General features: G+C 49.4%; 1 protein-coding gene across 1 annotated transcript; it reads right to left on the bottom strand.

The window, feature by feature from the left end:
- Positions 1–609: 609 nt before the first annotated feature.
- LOC136499011 (transcription factor AIG1-like) lies at positions 610–1,528 on the bottom strand. The gene is made up of 2 exons (XM_066494710.1): positions 1,286–1,528; positions 610–1,155 (listed from the first exon to the last, which is right to left on the bottom strand). Exons 1-2 carry the CDS (start codon positions 1,451–1,453, stop codon positions 610–612), a joined length of 714 nt encoding a protein of 237 aa, XP_066350807.1. The 5' UTR covers positions 1,454–1,528.
- Between the last annotated feature and the right edge of the window lie 19,440 nt (positions 1,529–20,968).

Below are 20,968 nucleotides of genomic sequence, written 5' to 3'. Positions count from 1 at the left end.
ATTTCTTTATTCTATGAACAAATTAAAGAACTGCTCAGTTGAGATAACTTGAAAGATCCTTTATGCTATGCCCAATTGTGGAGTTAACGAAATAACTTAACACATTACATGGTGCGGAGAGCCGGAGGCCGTCTATAATAATAACAATGCACCAATGCACCGCGGTTGCCTAGTTAAGGAAATGAAATGAAGGATCAATTTCTTTTTTTTCTTCTTAATAACACTACATAATATATTCAAACTCCTAATTCCTCGTTTTAGAGGAGAAGGAAAGGCTCAAATACCCCTACAAGATGTCAAAACCTAGCTCCGGGCCTCTGGCCAATGCAGCGCGGTGCAACTTTGCAACCCTCCAGCAGTTCCAGCCTTCCACCACGCACACCTTGCCCTAAATTCCACTATCGCCAACAGTATACCCTGACAAGTCCGCATGATCATACGTACTAGATATATTTTCAAGTGCAAGATCAACTATTGAAATCACACGTAAAATTAGATTAGCACGAAAGAGTTTGGAAGCAGTTGTACGACGATCAAGTGGATCATCAGTTCAGCATGGCGTTGGGCGCTTCATATTGCCACCGCCTAGCAGCTCAGCACGGCGTTCGATCACTGCACCTTGGCGATCTGCGCGGAGGAGAAGCGTGGCCGCTTGTATCCCTCCCCGGCGGAGGCGACGACGTGGTCGTCCCGGTTGAGCAGCACGGCGCGCATCGCCGCGCGCAGCGTGGACAGCGCCACCGCCCTCCCGTTGCCCGCGGCGGCGGTTGCGTTGCCGTCGTCGTCGTCGTCGCCGCGGACGTCCAGCTCCAGGACGCTACGGGTCCTCCCGCCGACGGTGGCGATCTCTACGCGGACGGGGCGCGCGTTCCGGACGGACCGGACGGCGCGGCCCAGGTCGGACAGGAGCCCCGGGCGGTCGTCGCAGCACACCCACGCCCTGACGACGCGGCGCGGCGGCAGGCTGTCTTCGGCATCGGCGCCGAAGTGACGACCGTGCCGCCGCCAGAAGTCGTCGTCCTCCTCCTCGGCGCCCACCTCGTCGCCCTCCCCCGGGATGACACCGGGGCCGACCCCCGCCGCCGCGTCGCTCGCCTTCGCGCGCAGCTCCCGCACGTGCCGCACCACCTCGCCCAGCAACGCCGCCTTGTCCATCTGCACGAGCGCGAGCCAACCACCATGCACCGCATCAGGATTCAGGAGAGAGCTATGCATCATTCGCAAGGGAGCCCATGCTCCTTCGATCGTTTTTGTCTCTCGTGTCGTGTGTAACGCACGCACGTACCCGGGATGCGGAGGGGACGAGGGTGCGGAGCGTGGCGAGGTGCGTGTTGATCCGCTGCCGCCGCTTGCGCTCGGCCTCGCTGTGGCTCCGGCCCCGCTCCTTCTTCCGCAGCGCCGGCGCCGGCGCCGGCGTCGAGCGCTCCCACTCTCCGTCGTCCGTCACCACCATGTCTCCGCCCACAAGAAACTGAACCGAGCAGCGAGTTGGGCTGGCGTCAAACGCTCGTAGTCGTAGCGCGCTAGGCGATCGTCTCGTCCGGAAGTGGAAGGCTGGAAGCAGAAGCGTCGCGGGCCGGGGTTTTCAAAAGGGACATCTATAGATCAAGCGGGCGGGAAACCCCAGGGGGCGACCACGACATGCTGGCGCAGTGACTGCGCAGCGCTCGGGCCGCGCGCCGCTTCCTCTTTGTTCGGGGTGGCTGGGTGGCGTCAGCGCGGCCCCCCCCCCCCCCCCCCCGCGACGACGGCTGTTTTGGCGCCTGGCGCGCGGTGGAAACGGGGCTTCCGTGGAGGGGAAGGGTTTCGACGCCTTTTTCCTCGTCGGCCGCGCAGGCGGCAGGCCTAACCCTGGCCCGGCGCCGAAGCGTGTTTTCGGGCTGGACAGCGGCAGCCGGCAGCAGGGCAACTGGGCCAGGAGGCTCGGCGACACAGGCAAGCCGACCGGCAGGACGTCGTGTCGCGGGGACATGGGAGCGACACGGCGCCTGTGGCTGATCGCTGCGGGCGCTTTGCGTCAGGGCGCGGCAGCTTTTGGGACTGGGAGGGACGGATCAGAATTCGGGCTGGACCGGTGCTGCTTTTCCACGTTCCCATAGGAACGTAACTTGTCGGCTGGTCAGCGAAAAGCGGCGGCGGCCAAAACGCTTCTGCAGCGTAGGAGTGGCTTGCCTGCTCGAAAGAAAAAGAGATAATTTCTTGGTTGCCACTAATTCATTGCCATCAAAATTTCCAAATTTACCTCACTGTCATCTATTTGAAAATTTTGATCCCCTCATTGTCATTGCCGTTACATGGTTAGATATTAGGCAAAATCGGCCATGGGACATCGTTAGAACGTGGCCTTTGCTAAAAACCACTAAAAAATATGCCTTAGCCAAAAGACATAAAAAATCATGGGTAATTTGCTACAGGACACCCAACTCATTATTTTATTTGGTTTTAATGGACAACCACGCGAAATGACGGATATGCCATTTTCTCTTTATCCCTTCAGTTCAGAACGGATCTGGACTTCAGGAGCCTGTGCGTCAGTGCATGTGGCTGCCCTCAACTCGCTCGCACGGAAAAGCAGCAGGAAGCGGCCGCGCCATCTCCCCCACCGCCGGTGGCGCCCTGCGACGGCCACAGTGGCGGCGCCCGTACACGGCTGCGACGACGGCGGGGCTCGCTTCTCGCGACGGCAGCAGCGCCCGCTTTCTGTAGCAACGAAGGGAGCAGCGTCGGCGCCCAGTCCCGGAGGTAGCGACGGTGATGGAGTCCCCACGATTCTTGAGCGACATTTCCCCCGAGGAGCATGCTGATCTCGCATGGGTTCCTGTGGGGTGTACGACCCGGATACCCACGGCAGACCACATGGGCTGCGCCCCTAGGGGTGGCCCAGCCCATAAGAAGAAGCCTTGCGGGGCACGACTCTACTCGGCGCTTTCCGCAAGACATCAGGAAGATATCCTGAAGATACGACTCGCCATCCACTTCCTCGCTACTAGAGGAGGCAGATCCACAACGACGATCTGATCGAGTCCATCGATCGGGTTGGATTGAAGCTCGCCGACTGTCTCTCCATCGCCGAATCGGCTCTGGACACTCTGGTTCAGCGCCGACCACCCTCCGATCCAGATCTATCGGAGGCTGCCCGGGAAACTGCAAGGGTTACGGCCCTACCCTTCGGATTCACCAACGCCGCCGCCGCTTACCAACACGCCCTAAGGGGCAAACTCGCCGGCCAGGTGGACTCCACCCGTCTACTCACCGACCAGGTCGCCATCCAGCTTCCACCAGCCGTCAACACGCTACACTTAGGCTGAAGCCCCGGGGTGCCCCTCCAAACGATCCCAGAAGAAATTCCGGGCTCTGAGTCTCAGGGCTCTACGGAGACCCTCGCCGAAACCTTCTCCGATCAATTTCTCCTCCCACCCTTTCGGGGTGGTGCGATCTTCAACGTTAGCTTCAACAGCCCTCCTCAGAACGGCAAAACCGAGGAGGAGCGCGTTGCTCGGGAAAACCAGAACGTCAACCGCGCGCAGCGGCGAGAAAACGAGGCAGCCATCGCGAGGGCCGAGGCTGCTCGGAATAATCGGCTCTTTTCTCAAGGAAGACCGCTCCCGCTCCACCGCGACCTCGACGAAGAATTTCTCCACGTCGATGGCCATGACGTCTTCAAGACTCCAAGCGCCAATTTAGTAGTAGCCACCAACGAGCTCGCTCGTTTCCCTCAAACGCCTGAGCTCGCCAAGATCGCCGCCATGCTTAAAGCGGCTCACTGTCAGGTCAATGAGATTTGCGAGGATCAGAGACCTTCGTGCTCTACTAGCATGATTCACCAATCAGCTGCGCCGAGATCCAATCGCTGCCCCAGTCAAAGCTGTTTCGCCGACCTGTCGCTACCTCTTCAGGGGGGACCCGGGGGGCATCACGCCGAACACCATCGCCAGCACGACCAGGAGGTCGAACAGGATGCTAGAGTGCATCTCAGCAACCTCTAGGATGCGCGATGGCATATCGAGCAACGTCGCTTTGGTCGCCATGAAGACGAAGTGTGTCGCCGCTAGGATTACAAAAAGGAGTACGGCAACCCGGACTCAGCCCTTGAACCTATCCCGACCGCAACGTCATAGACGACGGTGTTGACAACCCTGAGGGGCCTCCAGCTTTCACAAGGGCACTCCGAACGCTTCGGTGGCCCCGTGGTTTTAAGATCACCGGGGTCGAGCCCTACGAAGGAAGAATAAACCTGACTTAGTGGCTGTAGGCTTATGCCACTGCTGTCCGCGCCATCGGAGGAGACACCAATGTCATGGCAAATTATCTCCCCATCATTCTCACGCCACCTGCCATGAGCTGGTTCACCAGCCTTGCGCCGGACTCCATCGGGTCATGGGAAGAGCCGAAGAAAGTCTTTACTGACAACTATATGGCCACGTGTACTCGACCCGGCATGAAGCATGATCTCAGCCGCATCAACGAGAAGCCATCTAAGCTCCTCCGCAGCTACATTCGGCGTTTCTCCGAGATGAGGAACTCTATTCCCGACATCACAGAAGCTGAAGTCATCACCGCCTTTATCCGAGGACTACACCATCGCGAGCTTCGCTCCAAATTCAACCGGAAGCCGCCCACCGGTATTAGTGAAATGATAACTACCTCCAACCAGTATGCCGACGCTGAGGAAGCCGAGGTGCGCTTCAACGAGGATGCAGGCACCCAGCGCCCGCCTCATCGTTATGACGATCGCCCTAACGACCGACGTCAAAGCAACCGCCGCCCCAACGACTATAGCTACCATCGTGATCGGATAGGAGGACGCAGGCCTGGCCAAAATCACCGCCGTCGGCCAGAACACATCATCGCCGCTGTCAGTCAACCTCGCGCCAAGCACAACTACGATGAACAGTACCAAAAGATCCTCGATGCGCCGTGCCCTCTTCACAAGAACGCCAAACACAAGATGAAGGACTGCATTGGTCTAGCTAGGGAGTTCCAGGACAAGAGACTCAATGACGACGCCAACGATGGAGCCGGAGGTCGCCGACCACCTGAGGGCAACAACAATGCCTTCTAGGACCACAATAAGGTGGTCCGCCACCATCTTTGGGGGCCTCACCTCCACTGAGAGTAGAAGGGAACGGAAGCTCGCCACCCGACGAGTGCTCGCTGTCACTTCAGAGGAAACCACCACCGACCCCAGCTATCGCCCATGGTCCAAGGTCCCCATCACATTCAGTAGGGCCAACCAGTGGGCAGACATACCCTACACAAGGTGTTTCCCCCTCGTCCTTGACGCAACCGTCCAGAAGGTGCTCTTCAGAAAAGTCTTTGTTGACGGGGGCAGTGCTTTGAACCTACTCTTCGCTGGGGCACTAAGGGAGTTGGGCCTCGAGATATCAGATCTCACACCCTCGGACTCCTCCTTCTAGGGTGTGGTACCTGGAAGGGCATCCAGACCACTTGGAGAGATCACCCTACTAGTACAGTTCGGCATGGCAGGCAACTATCGCGTCGAGCATATCAACTTCTACGTCGCCAACTTCGACACCGCCTACCATGCCATACTTGGTCGGCCAGCCCTGGCCAAGTTCATGGTCGTACCGCACTATGCGTATTTGGTGTTGAAGATGCCTTCGCCTGCTAGGAGTCCTGGCTCTGCGGGCCAACCTCTCCATTACCTATGCTTGAGAGACAGAGAGTCTCGCTCTCGCTGAAGCCACCGACCTCTCCATCCATATGGCCAGTGTGGTTGCCGAAGCCAAGACAGCACCCACTGATGACATGGAGATTCTAGAGCTAGAGCTTCCCCGCGCCTCCGCCAAGTCTAAGGAAATCAAGGAGGTCGGCCCTGGCCTCGATGGCGCCTCCAAGGACCATGAAGATTGGGGCTCACCTTGACCCCAAATAGGAAAGCGTGCTCGTCTCCTTCCTACGTGCCAACGCCGATGTGTTTGCTTAGAAACCTACAAACATGCCGGGGGTACCACGGGAGAAGATCGAGCACTCCTTGAATGTCTCGCCGACCGCTAAACCGATCAAGTAGAAACTCCGCTGATTCGCGCCAGACAAGAAGGAGGCTATTAGGGTAGAAATAAAATGGCTCTTAGCTGCTAGGTTTATAAAAGAAGTGTATCATCCAGATTGGTTAGCAAATCCTATTCTCGTTTGAAAAAAGGAATAAAGAATGGAGAATGTGCGTTGATTATACTGATCTTAATAAACACTGCCCTAAAGACCCCTTCGGCTTGCCTCGGATAGACGAGGTTGTAGACTCTATCCGCCGGCTATGAACTACTCTCTTTCCTCGACTGTTACTCCAGCTATCATTAGATCTCCCTCAAGGAAGAAGACCAGATCAAGACATCGTTCATTACGCCTTTCGGTGCATACTGCTACAAAACTATGTCCTTCGGACTCAAGAACGCTGAGGCTACCTATCAAAGGGCCATCCAGATTAGCCTCGACCAACAGATCAGCCTGCAATGTCGAAGCCTACATCGATGATGTGGTTGTCAAGACCAAGACAGCCGACAACCTCATCACCGACCTCGAAGAAACCTTCGCCAACCTGAACAAGTACCGATGGAAGCTGAACCCTTCAAAGTGCATCTTTGGAGTTCCATCCGGTATACTGCTAGGCTACATCATCAGTGCTTGAGGCATCGAGCCTAATCCTGACAAGATCTCGGCCATCACCAATATGAAATGGCCAACATGCGTCAAGGATATACAGAAGCTTATAGGTTGCATGGCTGCTTTAAGCCGCTTCATATCGCGCCTCCGCGAAAAAGGACTACCTTTCTTCAAGCTCCTCAAGGCCTCCGAGCGCTTTTCCTGGTTGGAGGAGGCAGACTCAGCTTTCAAGCAGCTCAAGTTGTTCTTAACAAAGCCGCTGATCATGATAGCGCTAAGACCAGATGAGACTCTGCTAATATACATCGCCTGCCACTTCTCACGTCGTGAGCACATCTATTGTCATTGAATGCAAAGAGGCCAGGCACGCTTATAAAGTACAACGTCCGATTTACTTCATCAGCGAGGTACTTAATGAGCCCAAAACTCGTTATCCTCAGGTACAAAAGCTATTATACGCCATTCTTATTACATCGCGCAAACTCTAACATTACTTCAAGTACTACAAGATCGCCGTGGTCACTGAGTTTCCTCTAGGGAACATTCTCTGCAACAAAGAGGCCAATGGACGCATCATTAAATGGGCTGTTGAGCTCAGCACCTATTCCATCAAATTCAGAAGCAGACCTACCATTAAGTCACTAGGCGCTTGCTGACTTCGTCGCTGAATGGACCAAGATCCAAGAGCCCATCGCCGCTGCTTGCCCCAAACACTGGGTGATGTACTTCGACGGTGCCCTTAACATCAATGGTGCTGGTGCGGGCATTCTGTTCATTATGCCGACCAAAGATAAGCTATGTTATGTTCTCCGGATACACTTCCCACCCTCTAACAACGCTGCAGGAATACGAAGCATGTCTCCATGGTCTTCGTATAGCTGTCGAGCTCGGTGTCAAATGCCTCATGGTGTATGGGGACTTCCGCGCTGGTTATCAACTAGCTCAATAAGGACTGGTCCTGTTCTAGCGAGAAGATGGATGCGTACTATGCTGAAATCAGAAAGTTTGAAGGAAAATTCTATGGCGTCGAGTATCACCACGTGGTACGTGACCAAAATCAACACGCCGACCACTTATCCAAGCTAGGTTCTTCTTGCGCCGCGATGCCGCCGAGGGTCTTCGTTCAAGATCTCCCGGTGCCATCCATCAAAGAAGATAAGGAAGTCGAAGAGGTTCCCCCTGCCGAGCATTTGGTACTTGCGGTACCTTTGCCGGTGATCGATTGGAGGGAGCAATTCATCAAGTACCTCACCGGCACCGAGGTACCCGCAGACAAGACTAAAACTGAACGCCTAGTTCATCGAAGCAAGCTTTATGTGCTGGTGGATGGCAGCTTGATGAGGAAAAGTGCTAAGGAAGGGATACTGCAGAAATGCATCACCCAAGAGGAGGGAATAAAGTTACTTCTCAAAATTCACTCTGGTTCCTGCGGCAACCATGCGGCCTCAAGAACACTAGTCGGCAAGGCTTTCTGAGCTAGTTTTTATTGGCCCATAGCCATCACTGATGCAGAAGACCTTGTCCGATGTTGTGAAGGGTGCCAATTCTTCGTTAAGCAAATCCACATGCCAGCGCAAGAGCTGCAAATCATCCTAGCTTCCTGGCCCTTCGCATGCTGGGGACTGGACATGATCGAGCCTTTTAAGACTAGCACCAGGTGGTTTCCGGTACATGTATGTCGCCATTGACAAGTTCTCCAAGTGGATTGAATATAAACCGCTCGTCTCGGCTACTGCAAAGAAGGCAGTTGAGCTCTTCGAAGATATCATCCATAGATTTGGTCTACCAAATAGCATCATCACCGATCTCGGAACTACATTTACTGGCCATCACTTCTGGGACTTCTATGAAGACCGTTGCATCTTCGTCAAATATGTCTCCGTTGCTCATCCAAGAGCCAACGGCTAGGTCGAAACGGGCGAACGGTATGATCCTTGATGCCCTCAAAAAATGCCTGTATCAGAAAGATGAAAAGCATCTGGGCAGATGGCTCAAGGAGCTTCCAGCTATAGTCTGGGGACTGCATACTCAAGCTAGTTGCAGCACCGGCGTGACTCCATACTTCCTGGTCTACGTCTTAGAAGAGATACTACCAGCGGACATTACTTTCCGAGCACCTAGAGTGGAAAACTATAATGAAGAGCAGGCCGAGGCTGTTCGGTCTGAGGACGTCGACAGGGCCAAGGAAGAACGCCTAATCACCTATGTCCGTATAGCTAAATATCTGGAAGGCTTGCAGAGGTTCTACAACCAAAACATCAAAGGTCGTTCATTTGCTGTCGGCGATCTCGTTCTCCGCAGAAAACAAAAAACTGACGAGTTGCACAAGCTCTCTTCTCCTTGGGAAGGGCCTTATGTCGTCAAAGAGGTTACTCGACCGGGTTCTTATCACCTAAGTGACTTAGACGGAGTCGATGTTCCCAACTCGTGGCACATCGAACACCTTATACGTTTCTATCCTTGAAACACTCTAGATATGTACTCTACAATTTTATATTCAGTAAAGTTTTGGTCTCCATAATTTATCTCCGTTTTGTCTCTATTGTGGTTTAACACCCACTTGTGGTCACCGAGCTCTATGCTACTTCATGACGAACTCCAATGCGTAATCTCCGTAACTACGCCGAACACGATTTCTCCAAAATCGCCGAACACGATCGCCAAACATGATTTCTCCAAAATCGCTAAACACGATTTCTCCAAAATCACCGAACACGATTTCTCCAAATCACCGAGCATGTTTTCTCCAAATTGCTAAACATTTTTCTTGATTGGAGAGCAACATCCTTTCTTTTCTGTTCTTTTTCGGAGATGACCCAGTCTTCGATCTCTCCCTACACGTGCTACGAGCTCCGCGCTCTGCGTTATGGGTGGTCGGCTGTGGTCCCTTGGTCACACATGTTTGTCCTACATGTCTACGGGCTCCGCTGTTCGACGTTATGGACTATAGGTCAGCCAAGGCTGAGAGTTCAATATAGAATACATTGCTTGGACTGCCGCTTATGCTGCCTTTATCTCCAAGTTCATATAACAACTATCGAGCAGCATACGTTCCGCGCTGTTTTTTATGGAAAAGACCCAGTCACCGATTTTTCCCTACACGTGCCATGGGCTCTGCGCTCTGCGTCATGGGTGATCGGCTATGGTTTCTGGATCACGTCTGTTACTCCTACACGTGCACAGGGCTCCACGCTCGACATTATGGACTATGGACTGGCCAAGGCCATAGGGATCAGTAGCAGACCAACTGTTTGGACGTTATTTAAATTACGCATAATCGCATCAGGATTGAAACTGCGAAGATTTTTTCGCCAAACTACAAGCAAACTGCATATATGGCACATACATGCACCTTATCACATTTATTCGTTGAATAATTGTTTCTTGCACTTTCGCATGTTCTAATACACCATTAAGGTTTTACAGATGATAATCTATGAGCAGATTAATGAGCCTCCACCATTACCATCCGTCTCACTAAATAGATCTATATCACTGGCCAGCATCTTTGCTGCATCCTCCACCTCATCCTCCAGCAGCTGGGTCTCCGTGTTGCTGAGTCCTTCGGCGAACCCACCCTCTATGGACTGAAGGTCAGGGTAATGGGACCGAACAACCACGAGGACATGGGTAGCGACGATCGTAATGACATCGTGGTTGAAGGTCTTGAAGTTCTCCCATGCTGCCTTGCACCTCTGGATGATGGTGTCAGGATGTTGCCGCCTGCCGTCGTGCTGCGTGGCCGCTTTCAGGTCGACGTAGTCAAGCACTGGCTTAATTGCGGCGACTACAGTGTCGAAATTCTCCTTCTGGACCTTGGCCTCCTGCACTAGCACATCAAACTGTGCTTTGGCTTTATGACGATAGCCTGCAAGCGTTACAATGATCCATTATACAAAGAAGTTACTTCAACAATAATTCCGACAAGGAGGAATTCACCTTTTAGCTCCGAAGCAAGTTTGTTTGCCCATTCTGCTTCCTTTGCCTTCTCCTAGCGAAGTTGATCGATGGTCTAGCGCATCTGACCAAGCTCAGCCTCTTGCTCTATAAGCACAATAGTTGTCAATGTAAATGCGGCTATACAGCAATATAAAAGTACATTCGTTGATGTACCGTACCTGCTTTCTGTTTGGATACACTGTTGAGTTGTTCGGTTTTCCTCTCTAGCTGCTCGAAAGTATTTTTCAGTTGGCTGGAGACAGCGGCCACATGCTCAGACTGGCTCCACACCTGCTCGGACATAGCCGCTAGCTTTTCGGTCAGGACCCCCTTCTGGTATTCCAAGTCTCAAGCGTTTGACTCCGCAAGGTCTCTTTCGCGTTGGGCCCTCTGGATATTCTTCTCCAAGAGGTTCCTGGCCTCTTTGAGCTTTTCATTCTCCTCAGCAAGGGGCTCCATTCGCTTTACCAGCTGGTAGCATTGCTCAGCAACTCAAGATATTTCCTACAAAATCCACGATGACAGTATCATTAACCAATGCCAACAAACAACCAAGACCTTTCTAGACGAAGTATTCACCTTGATCTGCTTCATCACACTGGTAAGGGCAGTCTCTAGTCTCCTAAACTCCTTGGTGGTGTCCTCCTCTTCGACAATCACTATTTCCTCACCGCGCTTTTGGAGGATCCAGACTGCTTGGAGTCGAGGTTCTTCATGCATGATTTCCTCCACCTCGTCCTCATCTGTTGCAGCCGAGGGCACCACTTGGGGCTCGATGGTTAGATAGCGGGTCCGACCATGTCTTCTGAAGCGTCGGGGACTGCTGTCTGCTCCTTCGGTGCCAAAAGCTTTTCTGCTCTGAATTCCACTATTGCCGAAGGTGCTATCGCTGACTCGTTCACCGTTGTAGACAGTCGCTCACTGCCACCAAGCCCACCAGGGGCAGCAATTGGCTTCCCCGACGTGCTCCTAAGCACTTGGGGACTCCAGGATGTGGTCTACTAGCATCTTCACCGCTCCAGGGCCAATTTCTGTTTGATGCTCAGTCTGAGCGAGCGAGGCTAGATCTGTTGTTCGCCTTGCACTATATCAAATTAGTTATTCAGTTACCATAGAAGTAAATACAATACAAGTAAAGTAACTTTAGCATAGGGACGCTTACGGTTTGGTCTGATGGTTCAATTTCTTGAACCGACGGTGCCAGCCTGAGCCTCCGGGCGTAGCCGTGGGGTCGACTCCCCTGCTCAGTGGGGGAATTCTCGGCTCTTCCTCGGTTGGCCTCAGTTCTGGCTATCGCTCTGGGTCTGCTTCTGTTGCTCGCCCCGTGGGGACTTCCATCGTCTGTTGTGCCAAAATTCCCTCCGCTCGCTGCTCGGGGACTCTCCTTGTCGGTGCGTCGTGGACTTGTTCATCCACCCTGGGTTGTTCCTCCATGCATGGCCTGCATGAAGGCTCTGTCGTGCTCCTAGGAGGGTTTGTGATAATCTCATCGTCGTCGGACCAATCGCGTAGTCCTTCGTGTTTGGTTGGTCTGATCATCAGTCAAGGGAGATGCCGCCTGGTTTGTGGGGAGCAGTAGCCGCTGTTTTCCTCTTCTTCTAGGCCGGCCTCTTCCCATGGATTTTCGCCGACACCGGGGGAGGACTCTCCTGTCCGACCAGTATCCACACCTTCGGACTCCGAGGAAACGATAATGGATCTTTCTTCAAGTTGAACTAGTCATCATACATCCACTGAAGGTGGCCAATCCTTTCTCGGCACACCTAAAAAATACACTGCCCTGTCCTATGAATGGATCTTCACATGAGTAGGATCAGTTTATTGCTTGGCAAATGACAACATATAAATAAATAATTCTCGAAAACACATAGTCGGGATATTCATCCGAGGAGGTAGATTCTTGCAATTGAAGGGCTTTGTATACCCTAATAACCTGGAGGACGCTAGTGGAGCGAACAGCTCGGCAGTCCGCTCTTCGACGTCGTTCCTGGATAGTATTTTTGGCCTCTCTCAGGTACCATCGGTCTCCCCTTTGAATTCAAAGCCTGGGTGCGCCCTCTCTTTATAGGGCTATATGCGGCGCACTATGAAACTTGCCGCCACCAATCTGCCATTGGTCTTTATGCCCTTTATCAAGCTGAGGAGTTCATTCACTTGCTCCATGTCGCCGTTGCTCGGCAGCTCCAACCAACTCCTCTAGCTTTCTAGGATGTGGTCGGCGTTACAATGAACCACTGGGTGGCTTTATTTCATGTAGAACCATCTAGTGTTCCACCCCTTCAGCGACGTGTTTAGTGGTATGGTAAGGTATTCACTTGCCATCCCATCCCGAAGCTAGAGATACACCTTGCCAACCACCTTGGAACCAGCGCCGCCTCTCTTCTTTAGCCAGAATAGGTGACAAAAAAGATTGAAATGGGGTAGGATTCTGAGGTATGCCTCACAAAAGTGGATGAAGATTGAGATGTGCAAGATGGTATTAGGGTGGAGATTACACAGAGTAACCCCCTAGAGCTCCAACAGATCCCTTAGAAATGGGTGGATAGGAAACCCTAACCCAGCGCTAGAAATAATCTTCGAATACCACTGCTTCGTTAGTATGAGGCGTGGGAAAGGACTCACCAAGAGCTGGCCGCCATCCGGCGGTAGCATGGTCAGGGAGAACTCCGGCTTCCACCAATCGGTTTAGCTCAGCTTCTCCTGTTCGTGACGGCACCCACTCCTCGTCGCATCTGGCCACAACGTCCGCCTTCTTGGGACTCGTCTTCTTTGATTTCATAGCTCCTCTCTTCAGCACCATCGCTCAGATCTAGTTAGGGTTCGGCGGCGAAGGCAAATGTGGTTGCGGATTCGGCAACGTGAGAGATGAGGAAGATGAAGTGGAAAAGGTGGGAACAGGGTCTAGTGGTGGCACTATTATATAGGATTTTCAATGCCATTCCGCATTCAAGGGTTTTTTGGGAACCATTCCCGTGATCTATGCCGCTCTGATTTCTCTGATATGGAATATGGGCCGTTACCTAGGGCTTCTGTGAAACTACAGCCCATGTCGCTCATTTATCGCAGCCATCAGTTGTTCCTCGCTAAAAAAAACTGACTTCTCTACCATTTATTGAGGCCCAGTAACTGACACTATACATCCGTTACTCTGGTTTTTTCTCCACGATTTGATTTCTCGGATAACTCTGCCTATAGCTTGGGGACTAGGCGGCCTGCTCCATTGGTCTTTGATTGTGTAGGATCTATAGGAAGATAAAGAAGGCCTAGAGGGGGGGGTGAATAGGCCTATAAAAATTTAACTCAAAACTCTATTAAAACAGAGGGACGGCACTGCCGGCCATACAGGGTGAAATAATCTAACATATTTGAGATTTAACAGATATGAACCTGACCCCACTAGCTGCTTAATCCTGCAATGTAACTTCAAGATCCATGTTTGAAGACTAGATACCACAGAAACTTCACACAAATATGAATCAAGTAACTAAACCCGTAACAACAGCTAGCAACAAAGTAAACAGTAAGTATAATAAAGACGAAGCACGCAAGACACAAGATTTATCCCATGGTTTAGCTCACCACTAAGGTTTGCCTAAGTCCACGTTGTTGAGGAAGCCACAAAGGCTTGCCTTACCCTCGTTCTCAAATCAAGAGAGTGAACTCTTGAAGTGAGGGGTGATTTCTTAGCTTTCGAATAAGGTTACAAACCTCCTAAGGCTGCCACACAAGTTGGCAAGCACAAGGGCGACACCTAGCCGGCTAGGAGCAAGCTCCAAGAGTAACAAACCCTAGAACCGCTGGCCAAACATGAACCAAATGCTCTTAGACTTTGTGAATCAGTGGATCTACTCTCCAATCGAGTTTTGCTGCCTTTTCTCTCAAGTTTTGATGGTTGGAATCAAGGATTTGCTTGAGGGATGGAGGAGCAATAATGGAGGAGAGAGGATGAGCTTTGGTTCTGTTTATTTTTAGCAGAATGACTCAGTGAAGAAGATGACCGTTGTGGGCTGGGCCTGAGGGGTATAAATACCCCTCGAGTCCTAATGATCAGTTAAGGGCGGCACTACCGCTCTTAACAGGGCGCCACTGCCGCCCTAGCCAAAATAGTTAACATGATCTAAAATTTGGTTGGTTGTTTTGACTAGGTGAGATGATATAGATCTATGAATTTGAGCATCTGGTTCAACAGTAGACCAACTGTCCTAAAATCTCTCTTAATAGTACGGCTTTCCCTAAACTCAAATTCAAAACATAAAAGAATTTAAACCTCTTTTGAGCTGGGTCTAGCCACCTTTCATAATTAGGACACCTGTAACATGTACATCATCCTCATTCTTTGATTCCTTGCTTGTCATCTCGATTAAACCTCATTAGTCCTCTAATTTTATGGTCATCAATGCCAAAACCCACAATAGGGCTTGATTGCACTTACAATCTCCCCCTTTTTGGTAATTGATGACAACCCAATTAGAGCTTACATATGATATAAAATCTAAACTGAGATTTTCGAATCATGGATGTAGGAGCCTCCCCCTAAATCTGTGAATAGAGATTTGAATTCTCAAACTGGCATAAAAGGCCATGATTTACATTTTAGGTGTGATGGGAACCTCCCCCTACATCCATGCCTGCTGTGGGGTGCTGAACAAAGTGTCACAGGAATAAATATGATGCATATGACAGGTTATATCTGTTCAAGCACACAAGATTCTGGCTGATATAGCAGAGGGCGGCACTATCGGCCCAATAGGGTGGCACTACCATCCTGACTATGTCAGTCAGGTAGCAATTAGATTTATACAGCAGATCATATGAATATAAAACAATTTAAACTCAGAATATGACAAGCTAAAAATAGTAACCATGAATACATGTCCATATCCGAAGCAAATAAAGTCACAAAGTAGCATAATTTCATAAAATAGAGTTTTGAGCGACTCTCAAACTCAGAACCTGACAACTACTCTCATTGGATCTAAACATAAGTGCAGCAGCAAAGAATCATATGGCGTCGAAAAATTGTTGACCCCTCTAATTTTCTCCCCCTTTGGCATCAAGTACCAAAAAGAGAAGAAAAAGAAGAGAGATCACTCATCACTGTCGGAGTCGACGCGGGAACGTCCGGCGACATGGGTGTGCGAAGTGAAGCATGCTGAACATCACGGAGGTACTTGCCCCAACTGATGTAGAAGACCCTGGCTGATCCATCGAAGGATGCGGTCTCCTGGAATATGTGCGAAGCAAAGCTGCCTGAACCTATGGATCGGCCTTTGTAGGGTGAATCTCTACACCAAGGTCCTCTTGCCTTAGGGGGCTCCTCAAAATGCTGCCCCTGTGGGTACCCATAGTACTGACTGAATGGCTCATATGAGTGCCCATACTGCTGATCTTCTGGCTGCTCATCATGGTGCTCATCTGCCTGATCCTACTCCTCATCAGAAGAAGAAAGGCGAGGCAAGTTAGGAAACTAAGGTGGTGGCTGCACTAGTGGAAGTGGTGGCAGCCCTGCCATCTCCCTAGCATGCCTCACTGCTTCTCTATTCTCCATTCGATCCTCATAAGCAGTCTGTGAAGCATATGTACAATGAGAAAAAATTGCCTTCATCCATGCACTCATCTTTCCCCACTTTGACTTCTTTTGTTCCCTAGCCCTGGACGGCTCAGGAATATCTCTATGTTCAGGCTCTAGAAGGATGAATGCCTGCTGCCCCACTATCTCCAAGTCCTCCAGAACTAGTGTGCTGAGTAGCTGAGCCAAGTCCCCCTAAACCACCATGGGTCTTTTTGATCTTATAAACTAGTGTGCTCACAATCCTTAGGAGAACCACATGCTAGTCACTCTCTCAATCATAAACATGAGGTAAGGAGCATAGGGCAAAGATCTCCTCCCATCATCCATGGCATATGCAAGCTCAACCCAAATAAACCTTAGGAACATTAAATTTCTCACTGTTGAGAAACCTAGACAACACATTAGTGATATAGCCATTCAAATATGTTGCATTGTCTTTAGGGTTGAGAGTGATCCTAAAGAGATTGTTTATGATGTAATAAAAACTCTTGAGCTTTGTTCTTGACCAATCAAAAACTGCAAGATTTTGATCCTCCCACATGAAGCTTACTTCCATTAGCTCAAAACGACGCTCATTATATATCCTCTCATATGCCCTGTGGATATGTCCAAAACCAAGAATTCGACAGAAGATGACAAAATCAATGCGATAATGTTCGCCCATCAGTCATCCAATGAAGCTCATCCACTTCCCTGTTCCAATAGTAAGTAGCATGGAATTGAGCAAGAAATCTCCCTGTTCCAGTCATACCTGAAACTCATGATGTCTGTCATCTCAAAGCGGTCACAGGTCTTGATTGCTGTAGCAAACTGATGATCATCCCTGCTCTCCAAGTCACCAAAGTCAATGTACTGCATCTTGCTAATCTTGCCCTTGGACTTAGGCAGAATGGCTATAGCATAAAAATCAGATTGGAAAGAATTCCAAAATCTATAATCAATACCATTTGATCTGTCAGAAGAGTAGGGATCAATCTCTCTGGCTTCACCTATCTTCTTCCAACTCATGGAATAATCAACAACTCTATGATCATCACTATTCTAGGGAGGAATGAGATCGAACCTATCGGTGTTATTTCTCGTATAGCTGCTATCAAACTCTGAAATGTGCAAAGGAGAATCAGGCCACACACGAATAGTTCTTCCCATCCTCTGAATGTTTTCCTCTTCAACAAGGTCTTCATCAAGATCTTTGTCTCTAAGAGTATAGCTCACCTGTCCCCTGCCTCTCTTGACCTTTTGCTTGGTTGTCAACACCTTCCTCTTACCTCGGTCCATCTATGCAATATAAATGAGACTTGATAAGAAACTATATAAGATAATGAGTTAGACATAGCTGCAAGCAGGTTTTAACAAGAAAAAGAACTTTGAAGATGACACAGGAAACTGTGCTGGATTTGAAATCAGCATGGTAGGGCGGCACTGCCGCCCCCTGAGGCCGGCACTGTCGCCCTCAGTAGCTTCACTATTTCATCTTCAATTTTCTCATTCTGGTTAAATCCTATTTCCAACAGTGTCTATTCATCATCACAATTTCAGAATCACAGTCTAAACAGAGAACACATGAAACCCTAGCCATGGATTTAAAAGATTGAGTATGAAAAGTTTTTAAAACAATTTTTGATAAGTGAATCCAATCTATTCTGAACTTCATCGGCTATATGAAATTGAGTATAGCAGTTAGAATCTACGAGGGGTGCCATTAATGGTCCCAAGGGCGGCATTGCCGCTCTCCCCAAAATCATCCAACCGGTGAAATCCAAAATCAACTCGATTCAACCATCAAAAACCTTTCTAAATCCTTCATACTCCCCCTAGAAACTAAAATCCATGACCAAAAGCTTCACGTTGCATAGATCAAGTAGGGGTTAGGGTTTCACCTTGCTTCCAAACCGTTGGAGTGGAGGGAGAAGAGAAGAAACGACTCAGCCAAGAGCCTCCTGTAGTGACCAGTGAAGAAGAGTCTCAGCCGGCTACAGGGGCAGCACTGCCGGGGTGGCAGTCTGCAAAGAACAGCGGTGGCGCGTGCTTGTGAGAGAGGAAGAGAGAAGCACAGGCATCGACGTCGGCTGGGAGAGAAGGAGAGAGTTGCGTCGGGGGCCAAAGAAGGAATAAGTAGAGGAAAACGGGCCCCGTGACCTAGCCAAAATTAGCTGAAAACGGCCCAGTTTTCAGAGAGCAGCACTGCCGGCCATAATGGGCGGCACTACCGCCCTGCCAATCTTGCAGGGATTACGCTGTAACTTTATGACCTCCTTAACCTCAGATATGGATATATATTCTCTAAATATCATGACCAGTAAGCAATCAACAATACAGACAATGGTCATGACACTTAGTTGGCCTTTTAAAGTGGTTTTGAAACACAATGTAATATCTTTTTAAATCATTTTCCTATATTGCTAGGTTGTCAAATAGAGGTGTGCCATATTTCAAACCATGTTACAAGAATCAAGTATATTTAGCTCACTACGCAAAGCACAAAACCTTGACTCATCGAGAGGCTTAGTGAAGATATCTGCTAGTTGTTTTTCGGTGCTCACATGACGAATTTCAATATCTCCTTTGGTTTCATGGTCTCTCAAGAAATGATGTCGGATGTCTATGTGTTTGGTTCTTGAGTGGCTTACGGGATTGTTTGCAAGCTTTATGGTACTTTCATTGTCACACAAGAGTGGAATTTTGGTAAATTGACATCCAAAATCATGAAGGGTTTGCTTTATCCAAAGTAGTTGAGCACAACATGTACCGGCTGCAACGTACTCAGCCTCAGCGGTGGAAAGGGCTACGCAATTTTGCTTCTTAGAACTCCAAGACACTAGGGACCGTCCAAAGAATTGACATGTCCCTAAAGTGCTTTTTCTATCTACCTTGCAACCGGCATAATTAGAATCCGAATAGCCAAATAGATTGAACTTGGAGCCTTTGGGATACCACAAGCCAAGGTTAGGAGTGTGTACTAAATATCTCAAGATTCTCTTAACAGCCACTAAATGGCACTCTTTTGGGTTAGCTCGAAATCTAGCACATATGCACACACTAAGCATTATGTCCGGCCTAGATGCACATAAGTAAAGTAAAGAGCCGATCATGGAACGATATACCTTGATGTCGATGGCTTTCCCTTCTTCATTTAGATCAAGATGTCCATTAGTTGGCATGGGAGTTTTGATAGGCTTGGCATTCACCATGTCGAACTTGTTAAGCATATCATGGGTGTACTTGGTTTGGCTAATGAATGTCCCTTCCTTCATTTGCTTGATTTGAAATCCAAGGAAGAACTTCAGCTCACCCATCATGGACATCTCAAATCTCTTAGTCATAATCCTACTAAACTCATCACAATACACATGATTAGTACTACCAAATATTATGTCATCGAACATATATTTGGCACACAAATATATCATTTCCAACTTTGTGAGTAAAGAGTGTAGGGTCGGCTTTGCCTATTTCAAAGCCTTGTTTGAGCAAGAATTTCTTAAGGCATTCATACCATGCTCTTGGTGCTTGCTTAAGCCCATAGAGCGCCTTTTGGAGTTTATAGACATAGGTTTGGGAACTTAGGATCCTCAAACCCCGGTGGCTGCTCCACATACACCAACTCTTGTATTGGGCCAGTTGAGGAATGCACTCTTGACATCTATTTGGTACTAGCTTGAAGTCATGATGGGACAGCAAAGGCTAGAAGCATTCGAATTGCTTCAAGTCTTGCCACCGATGCATATGTTTCTTCAAAGTCCAAGCCCTCTACTTGAGTGAAGCCTTAGGGCCACCAATCTTAGCCTTGTTCCTTGTCACCACGCCATTTTCATCTTGCTTGTTGTGGAAGACCCACTTGGTACCAATGACATTGGTATTGGGCCTTTCCACCAAGTTCTACACTTGGTTTCTCTTGAAGTTGTTGAGCTCTTCTTGCATGGCCATGACCCAATCCATATCTCCAAGTGCTTGTTCTACCTTGAGAGGTTCCAAAGAGGAAATAAACGAGTAATATTGACAAAAATTTGCTAAATGTAAGCGAGTTGTTACCCCCTTTCGAATGCTCCCAAGAATGTTGTTAATGGGGTGATCCTATTGTATAGTTTGACGTAGCCTTGGATGCTCAACACCTCCTTATTCTTCTTCTAGACCTTCAGTCTCTTCTTGTCCAAAAATAGGTTCCAGGTTAAGCCCTTGAAGTGGTGGAGTAGGAGTTGAAGCAGCTGTTGCTGAGGTGGATGGGGCGGCACTGCCGCCCTACTAATATTCAGCAGGTGAGTGCTACCCTTATCGATGAAGTATGTCATCAGAAATTTGTGCAGCAACAGCCTGGGGATCCTCATCATTAGGGGCTCGATCTTCTTGTGGCCTAATGTTGCCTATAGCCATTTGCTTGATTGCCTCACATGGTGGATCCTCCTTTCCTAAAACACTTGAATCAACTTGCTCCACTTGAGAGCCATTAGATTCATCAAATGTCACATCTACCGTGACTTCAACTCTTCCCATGGTTTTGTTGAAGACACGATAGGCATGCTCATTTGATCCATAGCCAAGAAGAATCCCTTCATCAACTTTAGGTGCAAATTTAGAGGTTTTGGGTCTTTTATTAAGTATAAAACACTTGCACCCAAATACTCTAAAGTATGACACCTTTGGTTTGTTACCGGTTAGAAGCTCATATGAAGTCTTCTTGAGTTTCTTGTGTAAGTAGAGACGGTTGATGGCATGGCAAGCGGTGTTGACGGCGTCACTCCAAAAGAGGTCCAACATCTTGTATTCATCTAGCATTGTCCTTGCCATATCAAGAAGTGTACGGTTCTTCCTCTCTACTACACTATTTTGTTGAGGGGT

Source organism: Miscanthus floridulus, chromosome 13, assembly GCF_019320115.1.
Source record: "Miscanthus floridulus cultivar M001 chromosome 13, ASM1932011v1, whole genome shotgun sequence".
Classification (NCBI taxonomy): Eukaryota; Viridiplantae; Streptophyta; class Magnoliopsida; order Poales; family Poaceae; genus Miscanthus; species Miscanthus floridulus.
Note: the sequence above shows the minus strand (reverse complement) of the source record. Positions and strands in the feature narration are given on the sequence as shown.